This window comes from Thamnophis elegans, chromosome Z, assembly GCF_009769535.1.
Source record: "Thamnophis elegans isolate rThaEle1 chromosome Z, rThaEle1.pri, whole genome shotgun sequence".
NCBI classification, from domain to species: domain Eukaryota; kingdom Metazoa; phylum Chordata; class Lepidosauria; order Squamata; family Colubridae; genus Thamnophis; species Thamnophis elegans.
The window spans coordinates 118,675,599-118,698,521 of record NC_045558.1 but is presented as its reverse complement, the minus strand read 5'-3'; the positions used below and the strand labels follow the sequence as shown (position 1 = coordinate 118,698,521).

At 41.2% G+C, this 22,923-nt stretch overlaps 1 protein-coding gene across 1 annotated transcript in view; it reads left to right on the top strand.

Annotated features, from left to right (window-relative positions):
• The window catches only part of EPS8L1 (EPS8 like 1), a 43,207-nt gene that overhangs the window by 2,781 nt on the left and 17,503 nt on the right, over window positions 1-22,923 (top strand). Inside the window, exons 3-14 of the mRNA XM_032237604.1 lie at window positions 3,803-3,861; window positions 6,927-7,088; window positions 7,931-8,080; window positions 8,654-8,736; window positions 10,892-10,992; window positions 11,961-12,013; window positions 12,465-12,591; window positions 13,515-13,603; window positions 13,704-13,778; window positions 15,233-15,381; window positions 17,066-17,207; window positions 20,942-20,970. Coding sequence (XP_032093495.1) covers window positions 3,803-3,861; window positions 6,927-7,088; window positions 7,931-8,080; window positions 8,654-8,736; window positions 10,892-10,992; window positions 11,961-12,013; window positions 12,465-12,591; window positions 13,515-13,603; window positions 13,704-13,778; window positions 15,233-15,381; window positions 17,066-17,207; window positions 20,942-20,970 — 1,219 coding nt within the window. The remainder of the gene's footprint in view (window positions 1-3,802; window positions 3,862-6,926; window positions 7,089-7,930; window positions 8,081-8,653; window positions 8,737-10,891; window positions 10,993-11,960; window positions 12,014-12,464; window positions 12,592-13,514; window positions 13,604-13,703; window positions 13,779-15,232; window positions 15,382-17,065; window positions 17,208-20,941; window positions 20,971-22,923) is intronic.

Genomic DNA, 22,923 nt, shown 5'->3' with positions numbered 1-22,923 from the left:
TCTAGCCTCATTAACCATAGTGCCCATCTCCTGCTACAATCCTTTATGCCTGCAATCTCCACTCTAGCTCCAATCTAACATAGACCAGTAGCTATCAATTCTGAGCTGCAGAAATCCAGATGACGGCTGGATGGTATTAGCAAAGATTTCTGCAGCCAAAACTGAATTGGTCTAATCTAACATTCCTTTCTCCCTTTATGGATTTCAAGTTTCTGGTTTAATTTATTATTATTATTATATAGACAACAATGTGAAATCACATGCATATACATCAAGATCTTCCCAAGGACCTAGGATATCATAATATATATGGGGATCTAGGCAATGTGGCCTTTTGTAATTGTCAGATGGAGATGTTGTCAATGCACAGATTTCTTAAGTGCCATCCAAGATTTTTTGTTATGGCACCCATAACCAGTGGGTTATGGCACCAGTTTACCACATAATGTTTCACTATGATTTTGATACTTTATGAAATTCTCCAATCATCATCATCATCATCCCCCAGTAAGACACTAACCGGTTGTGACGTGGTTGTGGGGTTTGTGTGCTTTGAGGAAGATGAGAGCTATGGCAGAGGTTCAACCATACTGGATAGGTCTCATTAGATGAGCCAGACAAAGAGTATCTCCCCCATTAAAAAAATATGGTGAAAGTAAATTTCAGAAAGCCAAACAGCCTCGGATGTCACATGGGTTAACAAGGTCCATACTAGATGTTGAGTTCCTGGATATATGGTGAAAATTGGGCTACAGAACTCAGGATTGTTGGGTGAGCAACCAGGGCCAACAGCTGCAGAACTACTAGAAGAAAAGTTGTTTACAAATATACAGAGATTGAAAACAAAGAAATAATGATCTGCTGTTACTGATCCAAGTCAAACAAGAAGAGGATATTTGAAACGAATGCACCAGTTCTAGAAAGAATAACATCCAGAGTCAGAAATAACCGAACAGAGTAGCAATGGTTGTGGTGGTGGAACCATAAAATAAAGTAAGTTATGGAAAATGAAGAAGCTAAATTGCTCTGGAATTTTAGAATTCAAACAGGCCTTTAGAATTCAAACAGATGCCACATACCATACCAGACTTAACAATAGTTGATAAAACGATCTACACAGTGGACATGGCAGTACCTGATATCAGCGGAAGAGAAGAGAAAGAACTGGAGAAGATAATAATATAAAGATCTGCCAATAGAAGCAGAACAACTGTGGCAAAAGAAAGCAAAGGTAGCACCAATAGGTGTGATCCCAGAACAATTAAAGCCTCACTTAAACACCATTGGCATTGGCAATTCACCATTAGTCAATTGCAAAGGGCAGCTTTGGAGCAACTTACATCCTGTGTTGATACTTCTAATACCATCAGACATCCGCATCGGCCTATCCCAGATCCTTGCAGACACAAACGACAAATCCAGGCTGAACTTCTGACATGTTTGGTTGCAACTAGACACAATCCTGTGATTATTTAATATTATTAAAAACAACATCTATCAAAAACCTAGGTCATTGGGAAGGGCTTGATAGGTGGATTAAAATGCCAAAATCCACTCTAAACATTTGGCTGACTGTGCAACCAGCCATCATAATAATATTATTAGATGCTCCAGTAACTTCTTTTAGTTATGCTTAGATTGATTCCTCCTGTCTTTCCTTTGCTCTGTTAAAACAGTCTGATTCATTAAGAAAACCCTGGTACTGTAATTGTCTGAAAAGTGCTATTAAATGCAAATCAGGTTCTCAGACTGTAGAGTATTTAATATTACTACTTTTTTCAGTGCTAATCTGCATATTATGAAATTCAAGGAATTTTCTTTCAACTGAAGCCATTTTTTTAACCATGCATATTACATTAACCAGTATTACATATTATTATAACATTGCATTAATTTGGGATTTTATAGCACTTCCAATCCTAGTTGAAGGAGGTGTTAAATAAATTTTATAAATAAACAAAATACTTGTCTTTGAGGGATAATTCTGTGGATGATGTTACAGATACTCCTTCACTTACGACAGGTCACTTAACAATCATTCGAAGTTATGACCGACCTCCCCAAGGGAATTATGACTTAATTCCAAAGTTTCGACAGCTGCAACTGGTATTTGCTTGCAAATTTTGGCAAAACCAGCCCCTAACAAACCATTGGCATAGCAAACCATTGGTTTGTTTAATGACTGTGGTGTTGTCTTAACAACCTCCATATAATAGGTGGTAAAATCAAATCAGACCATTTTAATGACCTGTTTTACAACTGCTATGACTTACCACTGTGATGGGCAGTCTCCATTACCATTTAAACTTGAGGACTACCTGTATAATATCCTTGAATGTTAATACTGCTGAATAGGAATGAATATGTCTGTTATATATTAACCAAACTTTCCGAATCTGTGGGCAGATCTGAACTTTTATGAGCAAAACACCTGGAATTCTTATGAAGTTATAGACCCTCATTTACTAGTTGGCAAGTTGATGTGGGTGTTTGTGACCCATCTCGCCTAGTTTCCATGATCACAATCGCTTCCTCAATTTATTGTAATGTCTTTGGTGGTGGTGGAGCCATTTCTGTACAAAGGACTAAGCCATATAAACCGCAATATTTTTTTAAATAATATCTGTGGGACCTACGTGAGGACATTTGTTCATTTTTAATTAAAAGAATCCAAAACATAACATAAGTGAAATAGTGTGCAGGACAGTTCACGATTTACATCAGTTCACTTAATGATCTTTTGAGGTTACAATGGCATTGAAAAAAGTGAGTTATGACCATTTTCACACTTATGACCGTTGTAGCAACCCCATGGTCATGTAATTTACCTTTGGATGCTTGACATCTGTCTCACATTTATGACGGTTGCAGTGTCCTGGGTGTGTATCATGTGATCATCTTTTACGACCGTCTGACAAGCAAAGTCAATGGGCAATCCAGATTCACTTAACAACCTTGTTACTAACTAAACTGCAGGGATTCACTTAACAAATATGGCAAGAAATGTCTTAAAATGGGGCAAAACTCACTTAACAAATTTCTCAATTAGGCAATGTAAATTTTGGGCTGAATTGTGGTTGTAAGGTGAGGACTACTTGCACTGTAAGTGTCTACAAACATGATTTTATGCTGCAATATGCATTATGTATTGGTTTTGATGTCTTCTACATATGTTAGGCTATAATTTCCACCAAGCCCAGCAATTACGGTTACAACTGGGAAACGCTAAATCAGCTGAAGCTGCCTGTGGCTCACAAACCCGTGGTTTTTGGAAGATGCTATAGTCACGTGGTCTGCACATAACTCTAAACTATAATCAGTGGACATATGCTGAGCCAAATAGAAAAAAAGCCACATTATAGCTTCGGGGTCTATGATAACAAGCCATTGTTTCTGTTCATGCATATTTCTATTCTGCTTGTCAAACAATGTAACCAATTAATTCCCCCCACCCCTCTTGAAGATTAAGGGGAAATATTTTTTGGAAAGACACAGCTCCATTGTTCTGTCTATTCCATCTTTTCAAAAGAACCCTGCATGGGATAAAAGAGTGGAAGTGGGCCACCCTTCCACTCACTCAGCCTTCTTCTGCTGTTTGACTGTCAGCACTACCTTCCTTATCCAAATAGAAAGAATTTACTCTGTAATCTTAAGTGCTTTTTAAACATGTTCAAATCCTCATTAAAATGAGATAGAAATGAAACTAACATTTTAATATTCCTTTTGTGTCTCAAGCCAGCATTTCAGTTGCGTCTTTCCTGTATGAGGAATAATTTTGTTTTTAAAAAATTTCTTTCTGCAGAACAGAGGAAGAAGTATTCTAACTTCATTGTGGCAGATGTCTCTCAGTATGCTGTCAATGTAGGTTTTTTTTTTTTGTTATTTTGACATTTAGGTTGTGTTGAAGTATGGCCAAAACAGAATTGGGATTGAGAAATTTCAGGAATTGAAGTATGGGAAATCATCAGAAGAGGACTGTTTCTTGGTTAACAGATCTGCTAGAATTGCTCCAGAATAATTTTATGTGTATTGAGATATCTGGGCAATATCCAGTGAGAAATTAATCAGAGCTAGTTTATTATTTCCCCTTTAATTGCTACTATTTTTTAAAAAAAATCCTTAAAAATTGCTCATTTTATATTCCACCTATTTATCTCCCTCATTTAAAAAATCATTTTCCTCTGAAGGAATATGAACAAAAAATAATGTAAGATTTTAACCCTACTAATTTACTACAGATCCATAAGAATCAGGTAATTTTTTTTCTTTTAAAAGATGGGAACCATATTACATGAAACAGAGGATAAAATGAGCTCCGAGCAGCAGTGGGTGGTCCCAGCCTTTTGGGCACCAGGGACTGATTCAACTGGGACAGGTTTTGCCAGGGATCAGGGTGTGTGTAGTTTCGACTTCTGTCTGCATCCCACGGATGTGGCTTTGCTTGTTTGCATGGGCCAGTTTCTGGCATGTCGTGGACTGGCCGAGGATTAGAAACCCCTACCATACATAATACGGTAATTTGCATCACAGCATTTTGATCAACTATAGCTTCCAAGCAGTCTTCAAGGGCAGTTTCCTGTACGATGCGTTGTAGTCATCTAAACAAGAGATGACTAAAGCATGAGTGACTGTGGGGAAGGTCTTCTTGAATCAAGTTGGTCAAGTTGAATTCGTGTAAACTCTCCTGGCTACTATGACTTTCTGTAATTCGAGGATGACCCACAAATTATACCTGAGTTCTGCTTAAGAAGATGCAACCTTATCAATGACTTAAGTTATTGAAAGATCCTTGGAACTGAAATAACCTTGAATCCACAATCTGAAAACCTTTGCTAGGGTAGAACCTGACCTATTCCCACCATCCAGACTCTAACAGCCTCTGTGCACCGGGACAAGATCTTCTTGGTGCCACCGTTCATCTAAGAGTTGAAATATCCAATTGGAACAGTCGTGGATTCTAGCCGGTGTTACTGCCGGTTCGCTTGTGGGTGCAGTTTGCGCACATGCTGGATGCATACTGCACGTGCATGCGCAGTTCAATAGAATTTTTTCTGCGCATGCATAGAACTCAAAAACAAGATGGCAACTGCAGCGATCAGGGAACTGGTTCAGAAGCGTGGCCAGCCTGGGTCGCTGCCAGTTCGCAACCCAGGCTGTCATGCTACTACCGGTTTGGTCAAACCGGGCCAAACCAGTAGGAACCCATCACTGAACTGGAAATCATCCACATGTTGATGAGACCCGACCCCACATCTTGACCAACAACCTCTCATAGATGTTGAATACAAGTAGCAAGAGAATCAAGTTTTGAGGAACCCTGAGAAGTAAAGATCTCAGCCTCAGTCCCCCCGATAGTGCCTGGAACCCACTCTGAAGAAAGGAGAACTGATGTAGTACAATATCCAGCAACCCCCAAGATCACTGAGAGATCAAGTAGGACCAGGAAATTCATACCATCCCTATCCCGGTCCCATCAAAGTTCACTTACAAATATGATCATGGTCATGTCAATGGATATCTCTTCTGAAACCAATGAAAATGATCCAAATAATTCACTTACTCCAGACAGCCCTCTAGAATTGCAGCTCACCAAATTTTATACAATTTCCCCCAGAAAAAAAGAGATTATTAAATGCTGCTGAGTCCAAGGATGAGGAGGGGATGTACCATTGCCTCCTTCAAGGTACCGTATTTTTCAGACTATAAGATGTACCGGTGTATAAGATGCACCAAGATTTCAAAGAGGTAAGTAAGGAAAAAAAGGTTTTGTCTGTCTCGGCCCCCAGAAGCACTCTGCAGGCTTCAGCAAGATAGGTGAGGCAAAAATGCCCTCGTTTTTGCAAAAAAATGGGCGAAAAACGGCAAAAACAGGCATTTTTGCCTTCCCCAGCCCTGCTGAACCCTACAGAGTGCTGCTAAGTACTGGGGGAAGACAAAAACGCCTCTGTTTTTGTGAAAAACAGCCCATTTTTTGCCCATTTTTTTGCAAAAACAGGGGCATTTTTTCCTTCCTCTAGCCCTGCTGAAGCTTTCAGAGTGCTGCTGGGGGCTGGAGGAAGGCAAAAACACCTCCGTTTTTGTGAAAAACTGCCCATTTTTCACAAAAATGGGATGCCGGCATGGGGCTTCGGGAGGGCAAAAAAAAAAAAAAAGACTGTATTTGGTGTATAAGACGTTCCAACATTTCCACGCTCTTTTAGGGGCAGGTTAAAGGTGCATCTTATATTCTGAAAAATATGGCATGTGGGACACCCCCCCCCCCCTCACTCAAAGATGAGTTTACTATTGTTTGGACTCAGACATTACTTACTCCTCTGCTATATTGAAACTAGATCAATCTTTTAAGTAAAATAATTTGCCAACCCCCAATTAAAAAAACTTGATCCTGAAAACGTGATACTTCCTTCCCTTTATGTCAATATAAAATCTCTGCCAAAGGTTAAACTGATGAACAAACACAATAAAACACAATAGACCATAACACGTTGTGGGAGGAAAGGAAAAGAAAAATAAAAGGAAGAAGAAAGCGAGAATTTAATAATAGACCTGAACAAACTTTTCCCAGGTCTAAAATAAAATATAGTTGGGGTTCGATATGCAGGAACACATTATAAGCCAGATTAATGATCATCTACTAACTTCTACTAAGGCTGTTCATGCTTCTATCTTCAACGTGTAGTTTGGAGAATATGGTATCATGAAATCATATCAGTCTCCAGTACTATAAACTGGCTAGTTTTTCAGAATAAAAAGGTTGCATTAAGATGTTTCAAATAGCTGCTACGTTTGCACTATTTCTTACATATTGGTCATGGTAAGATGTTGAGGTTTCCTGGACCATTTGGAAACTGATGAAATAGATGAATAATAACACTGATGGCATATAATGGATCTGCTTGTATCTCTCTCATGTATATATACTCTAGCACCTGGTGACCTTCTCCATTGGGGAAGAGGACGATTTGACATCTGTGGAGGATGCTATCAGAAAACTATGCATCATGGATAAGCAAGGGAAGATCTGGGTTCAAGAGATGTTGCTCCAGGTCAACGGATCGGCTATCAAGCTCCTTGACATAAACTCAAAGGTGCAGAAAGTTACTCAGAGCAGCAATGCTGGGTGACTAATGAAGATTTGGGGGAGAAATGGCTGTTACCTGTGTCCCAATTCCTCTTCTTTGGAAAGAGTCCATATTAGATGGATGTCCTTCAGGGGTGGGTTCCTGCCAGTTCTAACCTCTTCTATAGAAGAGGTTCCACAAATCTACAGTGCCGTTTAGAATCGGTTCCAGCTCCCTTCCCCGCCCATCCACACCACACTTGCCCTGCCCGCCGCTCACTGATTGGCTGGCTCACCAATCGCCCCGCCCACCTCTAAGAGTCCTATCTAAACCTTGACAGTCTTAAAGCTGTCAAGTTTGAACACCCCTGGGGTTTTTTTCTAAAGGGTTAAGGGTGCAAGGGTCTTGTAACTTGACAGCTTTAAGACTTGCACACTTCAATGCCAGAGTTCCTGAGCCAACATGACTAGAGGAGGAATTCTGGGAGTTGAAGCCCACAAGTCTTAAAGCTGTCAAGTTTGAACACCCCTGGGGTATTTTTTCTAAAGGGTTAGGGGTGCAAGGGTCTTGTACCTTGACAGTTTTAAGGCATGCATGCTTCAAATGCCAGAGTTTCTGAGCCAACATTTTGGTTGCTAAATAAGAACGTTGTTAAGTGAGTTTCACCACATTTTACAAGTTGGCCACACCTACCCAGTCACATGGCTGGCAAGCCACTCCCACTCAGTCACATGGCTGGCAAGCCACTCCCACCCCGTTACATGGCTGGTAAGCCAGTCCCACAAAGCAGGCCACACCTACAGAAGAGGTTCTAAAAAAATTTGAAACCTACCACTGATGTCCTTGATTGACTTTCTTTTCTCCAATAGGAGGAACTGGAGAACTTTGCATTGCCAACAGTGGCTTATTGTGATGTTGTCTGCCCTGAGTCCCGTGCCCGATCCTTGCTTGTACTCATGTGCCAGGAAACAACTCAGCTCAGACCGGATATTCACTTCTTTGACTGTGAACAAATTAGGGTAAAAGAATTGAGCCTATTGATCCACAAAGAATGTGTAGAGAATGATCCTATGTAATTACTCGATTCTACTAACTGCAGAAAATGTGCTTGAGACGGAGATGGCAACTATTCAGTGGTTGATGGCTGCAATTAACATTTTAAAGGAAAGACAACATTCACAGAGAGTGGGGACATGCCATGCACAGGGGAGATACTGGGATTCTTCCCACTCCTTTTAAAATTATGTTAAAGAGAAAATTCTACTTCTGATGTCCTAAAGATGCTTTTTCGACGCTGAAGAAGCTTCTTGAATGAGAACATCTTCAAGGAAGAACAGAGAAAGTCCAGTTGCCTCTTGAAAAAGCACCTTTGGGACAACCATGACCTGGATGACTGAGAATCTCCATAGACATTTAGCTACATATTTCTAATGCTTGACTGCTGTGTTTTTAAGGGTTTGAGGGTTATAATATGGTGCCAATAGGCAGTTCAGAATCCTGAGCTTGCCTAGCCCCGAGCTACACCATGGGGATCTGGGACAAGGGAAGAGTTCTCAACACATCTTTGATCTGGTTTTTCCTCTACTTGGCAGGCGGAATGGATCCAGCAAGACATCAGCAGTGCCCTGTTGGATTTCAACACAGGAGGAGATATCCAGCGGAGGGAAGCCTTGAGGTAAATGCACAGCCTAAGAAAACCCAAGGCTGGGATGGGACAGCTTCAAAGGGCCATGTCACATTAGTCATAAATAAGAAGTCAAGACTGTGATTTATCAAAGACGGGTGAGGATCTATGGCCTCTTGATAACCTGTGGACTTCAAAGCCCAGAATTCCTGAGCCAGCATGGCTGCATGACTGCATGGCTGGCTCAGGAATTCTGGGAGTTGAAGTCCATAGGTCATCAAGGGGCCATAGTTCCTCACCCCTGATCTAAGACATTGCTGCAAGAAAAGTTGATTCCCAGCAGAGCTCTGCGGTGGGTGAAGGCCCATAACCTCTTCCTTACCAGCTGCTTATCCAGTGTAGATTTCTTTCTGCAATTGCATCACCTCTACAAGTTCATCCCACCCCAACCATCCCCATCAAACAACTTGGACTCAGAGAGAAAGTAGGATTGTCTAGCTATAGGTAGTTCTCCACTTACGATCACAATTGGAACCAGAACTTCCATTGCTCAGCAAGACAGGTGTTCAGTGAGCCATGCCACAGTTGTTAAGCAAATCACTGCAGTTGTTAAGCGAATCATTCAGTCCTTAAGCGAATCTGGCTTTTCCCATTGACTTTACTTGTGAAGGTCACAAGTGGTGAGTCTTTATGACACCACAATTGTCATAAATACATGCTTGTTGCAACCACCTGATTTTTGACCTTGCAGATGTGGCAATGGTTATAAACGAGAGGACCGGTAATAAGTCACTTTTTAAAATGCCATTGATACTTTAAAATCCACCAGTGTGCGATGGCAGCCAAAAAAGCCAACACAATCCTAAATTGCATTAACAGAGGGATACAATCAAAATCAAGTGAGGTACTAAAACCACTCTGTAAAGCCTTAGTAAGACCACACCTAGAATCATGCATCCAGTTTTTGGTCAACACACTATAAGAAAGATGTTGAGACTCTAGAAAAAGTCCAGAGAAGAACAACCAAGGTGATTAGGGGACTGGAGGCTAAAACATATGAAGAACTGTTGCAGGAACTGGGCATGGCTTGTCTAGTGAAGAGAAGGACCCAGTGGAGACATGATAGCAGTGTTCCAATATTTGAGGGGCTGCCATAGAGAGGAAGAGGGTGAAGATATTTTCTAAGGCACCTGAAGGCCAAACAAGGAATAATGGATGGAAACTGATCAAGGAGAGATTCAACCTAGAAATACCGTAAGGAGAAATTTTCTGACAATGAGAGCAATCAACCAATGGAACAGCTTGCCTTTAGAAATTGTAGATGCTTCATCCCAGGAAGCTTTAAAGAAGAGACTGAACTGTCATTTGTCAGAAATGGTGTAGTGTCTCCTGCGTGGGTGGTGGGTTGGACTAGAAGACCTACAAGGTTCCTTCCAACTTTGTTAATTTGTTGTGACCAGTGGGTCATAGGTTGTCTAGATACCTGTTATAGATTCTTATGTTGTTGAACAGCGTGGAATGTTATATAAATCAGAAGCCAATGTGTGCCCCTGGGGTTGAATATAACTCCAGAATTGCTTTTGAGCATTCCCCTCCCCGCCCCAAATAATGTATTCATTTCCCATTGTTTTGACCAGGAAGAGCTTGAACCGCACATACATTGCAATGCATACAATAGAAAGATCCCCACCTTCAAGCTCTAGAGCAAGTGTCTCCGAACTTGGCAACTTTAAGGCAGGCGGACTTCAACTCCCAGAATCCTCTAGCCAGCATGCTTTAAAATGTGTAGTTTTCAAGCCCCAGAATTCTCCAGCCAGCATAGTTTTAAGACTTGTGGGCTTCAATTTTAAGACACAGCTTTAAGACCTGTGAACTTCAACTCCCAGAATTCCCCAGCCAGCTTTGATATGGGATTCAACTATGGCAGCTGAAGCCCACAAATCTTATAGTTGCCAACTTTGGAAACCCAACTTCGGAGCAAAAAAGATCCCATTCCTATTTACATAGTCTTAGAAAGTGTTGCAATATTGTCCCACTCACTATGTCCCTGAGGTCCCTTCAACGATTGATCCTCAGCCTACAAAATTTTGCCCATCCCCAGCCTGGAAGTTATACAGGTCAAGTGTAAGATGGAAAGGAGGTTGCATTATCTAGTGAAAATCAGTCTTTCTCTTCAGATCTCAGACTCTATGTTTCTTGTTTACAGAGCTGCCCAAAACATGCTTGATAATCAGGAGGTCTTCTCTCAGCCTCCTATGCAGGTTCCTTCTAGGACAAAGATTGTTGCACCAGGGCCAAGAGAAGATGGTAAGGACCTTAGGCTAAGCCCCACAAGTTTTTATGGAGGAGGACATTTTGAGAAGAATGATAACTTCTTGGTAAAATATATGTTATCCATCCATGTGGTCTTTAAGGCCATTTTCTAGCATGTCCAGTTAAATGGCTTTTGCCTCAAAAGACTATTGCAGCTTAGAAGAGATTATAGGCTGCATCCACCAAGGTTCTAGCATAGCATTAAGGAGTTTCCTAGCTTCATATACCCCTGTTTCCCCAAAAATAAGACATGGTCTTATTTTCTTCGGACCCTCCCCCCAAAAATAAGCACATGACCTTATTTTTAGGGAGGTCTTATTATTTTTGAGGTTCAGAAGGTGTGGTCACCTCATGGCTGCTGCTGTGTTGCAATATTTTTTGGGGAGAGCTTATTTTAGCGCATGCACTCAAAAGCCCAGTTGGGCTTATTATCCGGGGAGGTCTTATTTTGGGGAAAAACAGGGTATATTAATTGTCTTTAATGGGATCTTCTTCTAGAACAGCTAGCAAGAAGTCATGTTGCACCCCTATATATTTTACTTTCCATTTGAGTTGCAGGGAACAATCCAGGAATCTTTCCCATCAAGAGATTCCAGCCACAAATAGGCCTGTCTAAATCTTTGTCTGGTTCCTTCACAATTTGTGTGTTTGTTTCCCCCCACCCTTCTCTTTGGGTAAAATAAGCATGGTATTAAAGATCACTTCCAAAAGCTGAAACCATTGGCCTCATTCTTAAGGTTGATGCCATGGCATTGCTGTACACCCTACTCATCAGAGACCAAAGGGCAGGAAAGTGAGGTTCCTCATACTGCTCATATGGTTGTGGGAGTCACAGAAGAAGACACAGCTGCATAGTCTTTTCCTGCCACTGGGCTCTTCAAGACAGATTAATCCTCTTTGTGTCCCAGCAAAATGTAGCCCTAGTGTCTTAAACTCTTCATTTTTTTTCTCCCTGTTTCCAGCCATCTTGATAGGGGAACCTGATCTGTCCAACATCCCAATAGAGCAAAATGTGGTGAGTTAAATGGGAAGATTAATTGTTGTTGTTGGCTTTTATATAAATGAGATTTGGAGAAGGGGGTAGGGAAGAGATATGGTCATTCACTTAATGACCATGGCATTTGCTTAATGACCACAAATTCACTTAATGTCCCCTGAAAGAAAGATTGTAAAATTGGGCCAGTCGTGTGATTGACCTGCTTTATTACTGTTATGAGTACGACAGTGATGGGCAGGCTCCATTATAGTCATAACTCAAGGACTCCCTGTAGCAGGTTTAAAAAGTGGGACAATGAAACTAGCAATTACAGTACAACAACCAACAAGTATCCCTACTCAAGGAGCATCCAAATTCACTTTATTTTCCAAAGGCCTTTCAGGTGAGCCATGCTCTCACATCACTTGTTCCTTGCTCAGTACAAACAACTTTTCTTTCATTCTCTTTATTGCCTGTGTCCCTCTGGCAGGAACTGCTGAACCGGATTTTTGATGATGTGGAAGCCTTCGTGAGAAAGCTGCAGAAATGTGCAGAAGCTTTCCGTGACCTGAACCAATACAGGAGCTCTGCAAGAGGGCGCCTTCGAACACCAAGAGGTGAGACGATTGGCTGGGAATGCAGAAGGCAGCTAGAGAAACAGGAAATGCTTCTAAAGTCTGTCCCAATCAGAATCTTTCTGTGAGTTCTAACTCCGCCTCCAGAATGATTCTAGAATTTGTTTCTCCCATCAGTTAGAAATGTATACCTGATGAGAAAAGGACCTTCTCAGTGGTGACCCCTTCCTTATGGAACACCTTTCCCCTGGGGTATGATGGGGCCTCTACTCTCTTGTTAAAAAGGTGTTAAAATTGTGGTTTTGTTACCTGGGTTTGGGGGCCACGAAAAGAGATAGGGCAATCAAGTTGCTGATTTGATTGTGTTATTGCTGCCGTGTGTGTGTATATGTGTGTGTGTGTGTGTGTGTGTGAGAGAGAGGGGGGGAGACAGGGAGGGAGGGATATATATATATATAAATGGATTTTTATTATACAGTGTAAAATGTTGGATGGTGATATAAATTTGTTTAATAAATCAATGAAAACAAATACATTTGTCCGAATCCACAACATTTTGCTATGGCTTGGAAACTTTCCCCTTCCATCATGGGCCTCTGCAATGGATCTCCTGACAACTTCAGAAATGCCTCCTGTAATTGCATTATCCTCTGTTTTTACGCAAGTCAAAAAGTTTTTATTCTCTGTTTTTGAACAAGCTTCTTTGCCCAAAACGTTTTTAGAGCCACTATTTCTTAAAGACAAATCCAAGGCCTACAAACATAATTGGACTACTATAATGGGCAGTTATTCCTGCATCGATAGGGTTGAGCTGCCCTGGGTAGTAGGAGATATCTGGAACCCTCAAGCCTTGATCTTCTCGAGCCAAAAAAGGTTTGAGTCTTGGGGCTGGAACTTCACCAGCCCCCAAAATAGATGGAGCTGCAGGGAGATTTTTACTGTTTCTGTCTTTACCACAACCACAGAGGGGCTCTTAACCATCAGAGCAAAACCCCCATCCCAAGAGGAGTTTGAAGACGCTCTGTCCAAGATCAAATATTCCTTTAGCCTTCTGGTGAGTTTTGTGTACATTTTTTCCCTCCCAACATGGAAATGGAATGTTCCTCCTTCAGTTATGCTTACAACTAAACTATTCTTTTCCCCCCACCACTTAGGCAAGGCTGAAACCCAATATCTCATGCCCTAGTTCAGAGGAGCTAATATGTATTCTTTTCAAACCCTTGAAGATGGTAAGTGCTTTTGTCTGAAGAAGAGGAGGAGATGAAGTGTCTGGTAGCTGAATTAGTAACAGTGTGTTTCTCGATCTTGCGTCTCCCAAATGTGTAGACCAGGGATGGGTTCCAGCAGGCACTATTGCCGGCTTGCTCATGTGCATGCTATTCATGCACGCATGATGCACGCATGCTTAATGCATGCATGCTTGATGCACACATGCTTGATGTGTGTGCCTGCTTGATGTGCATTGTGCATGCATGCGCAGTGCAATAAAATTGCTATGCACATGCGCAGAAGCAAAAATCAAGATAGTGCCGCCTATGACACCACATGGGCAACCAGTTTGGGAGGGTGGCAAGCCTGGGTCACTGCCGGTTCCAGCAACCCAGGCCGCCAAACCGTTACTGGTTCAGCCAAATCGGTCCGAACCGCTAGGGAACTGGTGTAGACTTCAACTCCCAGAATTCTTCAGCCTATATGGACATGACTTAGAATTCTGGGAGTAGCCAAAATTGGGAAACAATAGACTGATAGATGTAGAGGGGCAGTTAGATTGTAAAAGCAGCAGAATGACATGAAACTATGCTTAAGGGACATATGACCACAGTTGAGCCCAAAATTTCTGTTGCTAAGTGAAACAGTTGTTGAGTGAGTTGTGCTCCATTTTATGACCTTTCTTGCCACAGTTATTAAGTGAATCACTGCAGTGGTTAAGTTAGTAACACAGTCATTAAATGAATCTGACATCCCAATTGACTTTGCTTATCAGAAAGCCACAAAAGGGGACCACAGGACTCCTGGATGCTGCAACTGTCATAAATATGAACCAGTTGCCAAATGTCCGAATTTTGATCATGTAAACCAGGAGATGTTGCAATGACTTTAAGTGTGAAAAATGATCACGTCACTTTTTTCAGTGCCATTATAACTTTGAATGGTCACTTAGTGAACTGTTATGGATTGAGGACTACCTGTGTATTACTTAAGTAACAAATGTGAACTGTGAAACTGAATGGAATAGAATAGAGTAGAACAGAACAGAATAGAATTCTTTATTGGCCAAATGTGATTGGACGCACAAGGAATTTGTCTTTGGTGCATATGCTCTTAGCGTACATAAAGAAAAATAAAATAGAATACATTCATCAATAATCATAAAATACAACACTTAGTGATAGCCAAAGGTTACTAATAAGCAATCAAATCATACTAGGAAATAAATAAAACAATATAAATTGTAAAAGATACAAGCAACATGGTTATAATCATAAGTGGGAAGAGATAGGTCGTCAGTTCCACTAGTTGCAGAGTTGTGTAATATAATCCATGAGAATCTCATGATAAACATGAGATTAGATTGCACATATCAATGATTCCTATATGAGTGTATTGGTAAATTTCCCTGGGAGAAGATGGAGCTTCCAGGGGAACAGATAATATAGATTCTGATTCTCATTTCCCATTTCAGATTGTGGATGCTTCTGGGGGTGTGGAATTTGCTTCTGAATTGCGCAATCCCATGCTAACTCTAGAGGCAGTAACTTTGATGCAAAGCTGCTTGGGAGAATGGGAAACAGAACTGTGGCATTCTCTGGGTGAAAACTGGACTAAGCCCAGGTAAGGGGATTCGAGTTTGTTTTCCCTTGCTTTTTTTTTTTTTTTTTTGCCTTCTTATTTTTTTTCTCTCTCTATAGGATGTGGCTTAATCCATTCACTTCTACTTCTTCCTTCTGTAGTTTTCTAACTATTACAATTTCCTTATTCCTTTCTTGATGCTATTGGCCAAGGGTCTCCAAACATGGCCACTTTAAGACTTGTAGACTTCAACTCCCAGAATTCCTCAGCCAGCCATGCTGGGAGTTGAAGTCCAGAAGTCTTAAAGTGTCCAAGTTTGGAGACTCCTGCTACTGGTTATTTAATTTTGGTGAAATAGCCCCCTCTGCCTCTCAACTGAAGTGATATCACAGATGATCTGGATCCACAAGCAAATTACTTAATAAGGATTGGAAACTTTGGAATTTGAATTCCAAAATCTTCTCTGTTAGACCAATTCATTTATGATATAAATATGGTGGGTCTGTTGTAGATTGGTTGGCAGCTGTTGCCTGGGTGGTTTATTTAACTTGCAATGATTGAAAATGTGATGACTTGAGGTATTAAAAGAGGAGAAGGTAGTTCAAACATGGTTTCAGTATGGGCAATTACAGGCTAGGTGGAAAATAGATCAAAAAATTGGTTTTATCCAAGTTGAGGATAATCTGTTTAAACAAATAAGAGATCAAAGCTTAATGCATATAAAGAGGATATATAATGTATTAATACAGATGGATTCGGAAACAGAATTAGTTAAAGATTGTATGATAAAATGGGCTCAAAATATTGAGGAACCAATAATGTTGGATACATGGGAAAGAATCTGGGTAAGAAATGTGAAATTTACACAAGCTCAAAATCTGAGAGAAAATTTTTACAAGATGTTCTATAGATGGCATTTAGATCCTAAAAAGTTGGCTTCTATGTATCCGAATGTACAGCCTAAATGTTGGAGGTGTGGTTCTCTCGATGCTACATATTATCATATATGGTGGACCTGCCAAAAGGTTAAGGCATTTTGGATAAAAATATGGTGGGTCATGCAAAATGTTTTTAAAAGAAGGATAAAGTTTATTCCTCAGTTATTTTTACTAGGTATATGTACTGACTTTACAGTGGTAGAGACCAATTTGATTCTGCACCTGATAACTGCAGCAAGACTGTTGGTGGCGCAATATTGGAAGAAGGAAGACTTGCCTACAATCCAAGAATGGACATTGAAAGTAACAAACTTAGCCGAGATGGCTAAAATATCGGCATATCTCAAAGATCATTCAAATGAGATATATAAACGAGACTGGAAAAAATGGATTGACTATATACAAAATAAATACGGGACTAAGAAATTCCAGTTAGCCTATGCTTAAGATCAGAAATGATTTAAACTGTTAAAAGTCAGTTCAGTAAGAAGAAGCTAAGGTCAATCTAGAATGTCATTAATTTCTTTATTTCTTTTTTCTCAATAGATTTTAGACTGTGTTAGTTAAAAATCCATACCGTGTACGGGTTCTGGGAAGTCGGGGGGGGGAAGGAGGAGGGGGGGTGGGGGGTGGAGGGAGGGAGGGGCACACACAACAAAAAAAAAATTGTACTTCAATGTCTTAATGATTGACAAATGATGACATATTTGTGTTTTTTTTTTAAAGAAAATGTGATGACTTTAGCTCCTTCCTGCTAATTCACATTCTTATTTGCTTTGTCCATCAAGGGTGGATTTCCCCAGGGGCTATGCGGCTTCCTACAACCTGACTTTCTACAGTGGCTGGGAGCCTCCTAACCAAGATGCTTTTGGGAGACTTTGGGAAGACCCAGTAGAGATGCAAAACCGCCATGAAGAACGCCGCAATCAGGTCAGTGTTGTGAACATAAGCTTGCATTCTGAGCAAGAGAATGGCTATAAAAGGTTCTGCAGCCTTTTGGAACAGTTGAAGAAGTAGATCAGAGGTGGGTTCAGAGGTGGATTCCTACCAGTTCACACCAGTTCGGTAGAACCGGTTCATCAAATCGACCGAACTGGTTAGAAGAGGTTCCACCAGTGGACCTGGAAAGCAGGCCACACCTACAGAAGAGGTTCCAAAAATTTTTGAAACCTACCACTGACACACACACACACACACACACACACACACACACACATACACACAGAAAAAGAGAAAGAAAGGAAGAAAGAAATAAAGAAAAAAGAAAAAAAGAAAGAAAAAGAGAGGGAGGTGGAAGAAAAAAAGGAAAAAGGGACAGAGACAAAAGGAAGGAAAGAGGGAGAGAAAGAGATAAATAAATAAATAAATAAATAAATAAATAAATAAATAAATAAATAAAGAAAGAAAGAAAGAAAGAAAGAAAGAAAGAAAGAAAGAAAGAAAGAACATGGCCAGCAAGCCACTCCCACAAGGTTACATGGCCAGCAAGCCACTCCCACAAAGGAGGCCACACCCACAGAGTAGGTTCAAAAAATTTTTGAAACCCACCACTGAGTGGATTGCTCCCGGTTTGGCCCAGTTCGGCTGAACTGGTAGTGGTATTTTGGCCTGGATTGCAGAACTGGCAACGACTCAGGCTGGCCACACACACACACACACACACACGAACCAGTTATCTAGTCGCTATTGCTGTTGCTGGCATGTTGTTTAGTAGTGCATGCACATGCCCAGTTCACTGTAAATTGTTCTGTGCATGCGCAAAGTGCGCACAAAGTGAACCTGTAGTTAAACCGGAGGCAACCCACCTCTGAAGTAGATTATCTTTGCATACGTTACATGCTGATTGATTTTGCGCTAACAATAGATCTTCTCCAGGAGGATCAATCTGCAAACTTGGTCCTTCAAGTCTTCTAGTACATACCCATTGCCACTGTAACTCTGTAACTAAGTCCATCCATTTGGTACTGGTCATCCTCTCCTTGTCTTTCGCTTTCCCTTTCCCAACTTTATATACTTTGGTGTATCTGTTTTGCTGCATTTCAAACAAAAGGACATTATTGTGCAAGCAGCTTGTTTCTTTAGTACCAAATGCCTGAAGTAATGCTGCCATGGATCTGTCGCTTCTGCTTGTGGAATATTTTTTTTCAGACCAGCGATTTCCATTTTATTTGCACCGTTGGATGACTTTGGAGGTTAAATTGGCACAAGGACTTCCTCAGATGTAGGATATTCAGAGTATTACGTTTGTGGTTGTCCTCCTTGCCTCAGCTCTACCATGGGCTGTTTACTGTTGGGGGACATATTCATACAGTAGAACAGGGGTGTCAAACTTGATTTCACTGAGGGCCACATCAGGGTTGTACTTGACCTCAGAGGGAGGAGCCAAGGTGGCGCAGTGGTTAAATGCAGCACTGCAGGCTACTTCAGCTGACTGCAGTTCGGCTGTTCAAATCTCACCAGGCTCAAGGTTGACTCAGCCTTCCATCCTTCCGAGGTGGGTAAAATGAGGACCCGGATTGTTGGGGGCGATATGCTGACTCTGTAAACCGCTTAGAGAGGGCTGAAAGCCCTATGAAGTGGTATATAAGTCTAACTGCTATTGCTATTGCTATTGCTGGGGTGGGCATGGCCAGCTTGACGTCACTCGTGTTGGGGGTGCCTGTGGTGACCTGAGCGTTCCGCCACTGGAAATAAGCTGCCGAGCTCCGTTTTCAGCTGCGACAGCCCCCTGCAACCTTCTGCCAGCAAAAATGGATCTCAATAGGCCTCCCAAGCTCCATTTTTCACTGGCAGAGGCACCACAGGCTGGTCCTTCACTGTTTCCAGGATGGCCCAAGCACTCCGTGGGCCGCCGGATCTGGCCCCCAGGCTTTGAATTTGACACCCCTGCAGCAGAGTGTCCATTTTAGGATCAGCAAGACAAAGAGATCCAGCAGGAAAGTAGTGTTTTCCAGAATGAAATGGAAGTAGAATGTCTCTGTTGCAAAGAGCAAAACCCAAAGGAAGCTGGTCAGTTGCAGAGCTCCAATTTGGCCCACTGCATCTATCCCACCCTTCTCTCACATATTATGTTTTGGCTGCTGGAGAAAATAAAACCTAAGCAGCCTCCGTAAGCCCTCCCTGGTCCATAGTCTAACGTGTTAATTACTACTTCTCTATTTATTTAAATGTATAAGTTTGCCCAACTCCACAATGACTCTTGGCTTACAACGATAAAAACAGTACAAATACCATATAATAAAAAAACCCAAAACATCACCTCTGCCCTGCACATCCCTCTGCATAAAAAGTCTAGCTCAACAGACATTATCCTATAAACATTTGTCACCCACTTTAAGACTATGTTTGCATGATCTTTCAAATGAGGGCAGGGTAGGACCTCTAGGATCTTCAGAGGGAAGCTATTCCAGAGGCAAGTGGTATGGCATTATTTAATTGGGAGGACTTGGAACACGCCAAATTAACTTTCCTTGTTTGTTATATTTTTAAGCACAGAGCTATCCAACACTCACATAGATTCACACAGCCAGCCTATGCCTTCTCCGTGGCCAATCATATGCTTCTAGGAAGCACGCATATTTACTAGATTGCTCATTTTTCCAGAAAAAGGGATAGGTTATAGAAGAATAGCACTAGCACTTAGACTTATAGACCGCTTCACAGTGCTTTACAGCCCTCTCTAAGCGGTTTACAGACTCATATTGCCCCCAACAATCTGGGTCCTCCTTTTACCAACCACAGAAAGATGGAAGGCTGAGTCAGTCTTGAGTTGATGCGGATCGAACTCCTGGCAATGTGCTGATTCAGCCTGCAGTACTGCATTCCAGCCACTGCACCACCATGGCTTCATGCATTCTTGAATGCTTTAGGAACAAGCCTGATGGTATGTGGGAAAGACAAGAGAAAGATTTGCAGCCTAGACAATGGATATCCCTCCTGTTTTCCAAGATCATTCAAAAATGAGACTCTGAAAAAAGTGCAGAAAAGAGCAACAAAGATGATTAGTGGGGGCTGCAAGCTAAGCCATGGAATAAATCATATTCCAATATTTAAAGGGGTCAACCTATTTTCCAAAGCACCAGAAGGGAAGGGAAAAAGCAATGGATGGAAACTAGTCAAGGAGAGAAGCAACCTAGAACTAAGGAGAAAGTTACTGATTGTTAAAAAAATTAACTAGTGGAACAACTTGCCTTCAGAATTTGTGCAGAGTTGACTGTCCAGTCTCTTCTTAAAAGCACTGGAGGCTTTTAAGAAAAGACTGGACAGTCACCTACCTGAAATGGTATAGACTCTCCTGCTTGAGCAGGGGGTTGGACTAGAAGACCTCCAAGGTCCTTCCAACTCTGTTATTCTATTCTATTCTGTTCTGTTCATTCCCACATACCACCACAGAACACTTGAGCAAATAGCTTTAAAATAATTCCTCACACTAAGAATTTTATGAACAGATAAGTCCTCCAGCTTTGAAAGAATAGCCATAGCACATTCTTTAAAAATTAAGTGTTTTTCCAGCTCAAACAAATGGAGGTTCTAGTTCGCTTAAAACTACCAGTAGTTCCAATTATACATATTCTGTATAATTCCTGTCCATGAACTGGAGGGAGAATTTGAGAAAGAGTGACTTGAGATGGACCAAACTAACTTTACTGTTTCTCTATTTGCAGCAATCGGCCCCCACAATTGCAGCCAATGGGTAAGATATTGGTGAACATCTTGAGAATGGATTGGTTATTTGCGGAGATAAATGGGGAGTTTATAAAAGAGGTTTAGCATTTAGAATTTAAAGAAAAATTAAAAGGGAAGATTGGGAAAGACAAGGATTTTAATGAGTAGGGTGGGATTGCCTGTAGAATTAGTTTCCACTCTTAACACCCCTGCACACCTACATATATATTACCTTTTGTAAACATGCAATTTTAAAATTAACTTCCAATGCAGGAGCATCAAAAATGTGACCCAGAATGCATGTTCAAAGTATTGCCCCTTGATACAATATCCCTATTGTATCAAGGGGCAATACTAATGGCCTCATTTAGTGACCACTTGCAGTTATGACAGAGATGATAACTTTATGACCAGTTCTCACATTTATGGCCTTTTCAGGGCTATAAAGCAAAGGAAAGCTGAAGTAAGACCATAAGCACCATTTCACTTAGCAACCATTTCACTTAATGACCAAGTTGTCCATTCCAATCCTAAACAAGGACCATCTGTATATGTATTATACATAAAAAGGAGCAATACTTTGATGGTGCGTCTGCAGTTGCCAACTTGGCTTTTCTGAACAACCCCTGCAGGTGGCCCGTGTCTGAAGAATCGTATCTAAGATGTAGGGACTTTCAAAGAGTTGTAGAGCCATCCCATAATGCAATATTTGTATGAATCCAAAGACTGGTCATCCTAGACCAGCATTACATCTCCTATGAGTTGCAACAATAGGCCAGAATGAAAGGCCGAAAGAGCTTTTCCTAATTCCTGTTGCATGAAATCTTTTAAAGAGGAAGTAAAGAAATTGAATGGGGTGGCTCAGTGGCTAAGACGCTGAACTTGTCGATCAGAAAGGTTGGCAGTTTTGCAGTTCAAATCCCTAGCACTGTTTAACGGAGTGAGCTCCCGTTACTTGTCCCAGCTTCTGCCAACCTAGCCGTTCGAAAGCATATAAAAATGCAAGTAGAAAAATAGGAACCACCTTTGGTGGGAAGGTAACAGCGTTCTATGTGCCTTCAGCATCTTGCCGGCCACATGACCACGAAGACATCTTTGGAGAGTGCTGGCTCTTTGGCTTTGAAATGGAGATGAGCACCACCCCCTAGAGTCAGGAACGACTAGCACAGATGTGCAAGGGGAATCTTTTTTTACTTAAAGAAATTGAATATTTGGGATATTCAGAACACATGCAATGTTGGAGAAAGTAGAACTTTTTCACTTCCTTAGATGAAGAACTTCTGGCTTCCTCAATCATGGTCATCACACCCAGTATAATCCCCATTGTAGCATTAAGGGAACTAATATGAATCGAGGGGCCTGTCTTGCTGGGCACACAATTCCAGTCCCTTCCCTGGTCCCACTGGGAAGAGAATTTTCGAGGAGAAATGAAAGATTGATGGAGGGTAAGATTAACATTTTAGGGGTTAGGTGTGTAAGGATTCATCATGGGTTCTTTAGAAGTTGGTGATCAGATTGGATAAATTGGGTAAAGTGTTTGAACATTTAGGAGGTTTTCTCAGATTGAAAATTGTGAGTCGTTTATGAAATGCTTAGGTCAATTCTACATTGCTTTCCCCCCCTTCTCTTTCCTCTTTTTCTAAAAATCTATTTTTTTTCTATTTTTCTCTATCCGTTTATCTTTGCTCTGGGAATAGCTGGGTCCGATGGTAAAGCCATGGATAGGAGCTAGGATAGGGATATGGTGGTGGTAGGACACTCAGAAGCTTAGTTTAGGGCAGGTGATGGTGTGTTGTAGTTAATAATTGCAGGTTTTTGCCAGGGTGAAGGGTGCTTTTGGTGATCAGCAACCATTAGATGCTGAGCAAGGATTTCAAATTGTTGTCCTGAATCTAAACTTACAAGTATTGGTAGCTAGGAATCCAACTGGCCCAACATGCCTTCAAAGCAAGAGGGCCTCTGATCACAAAATTTGATAAGT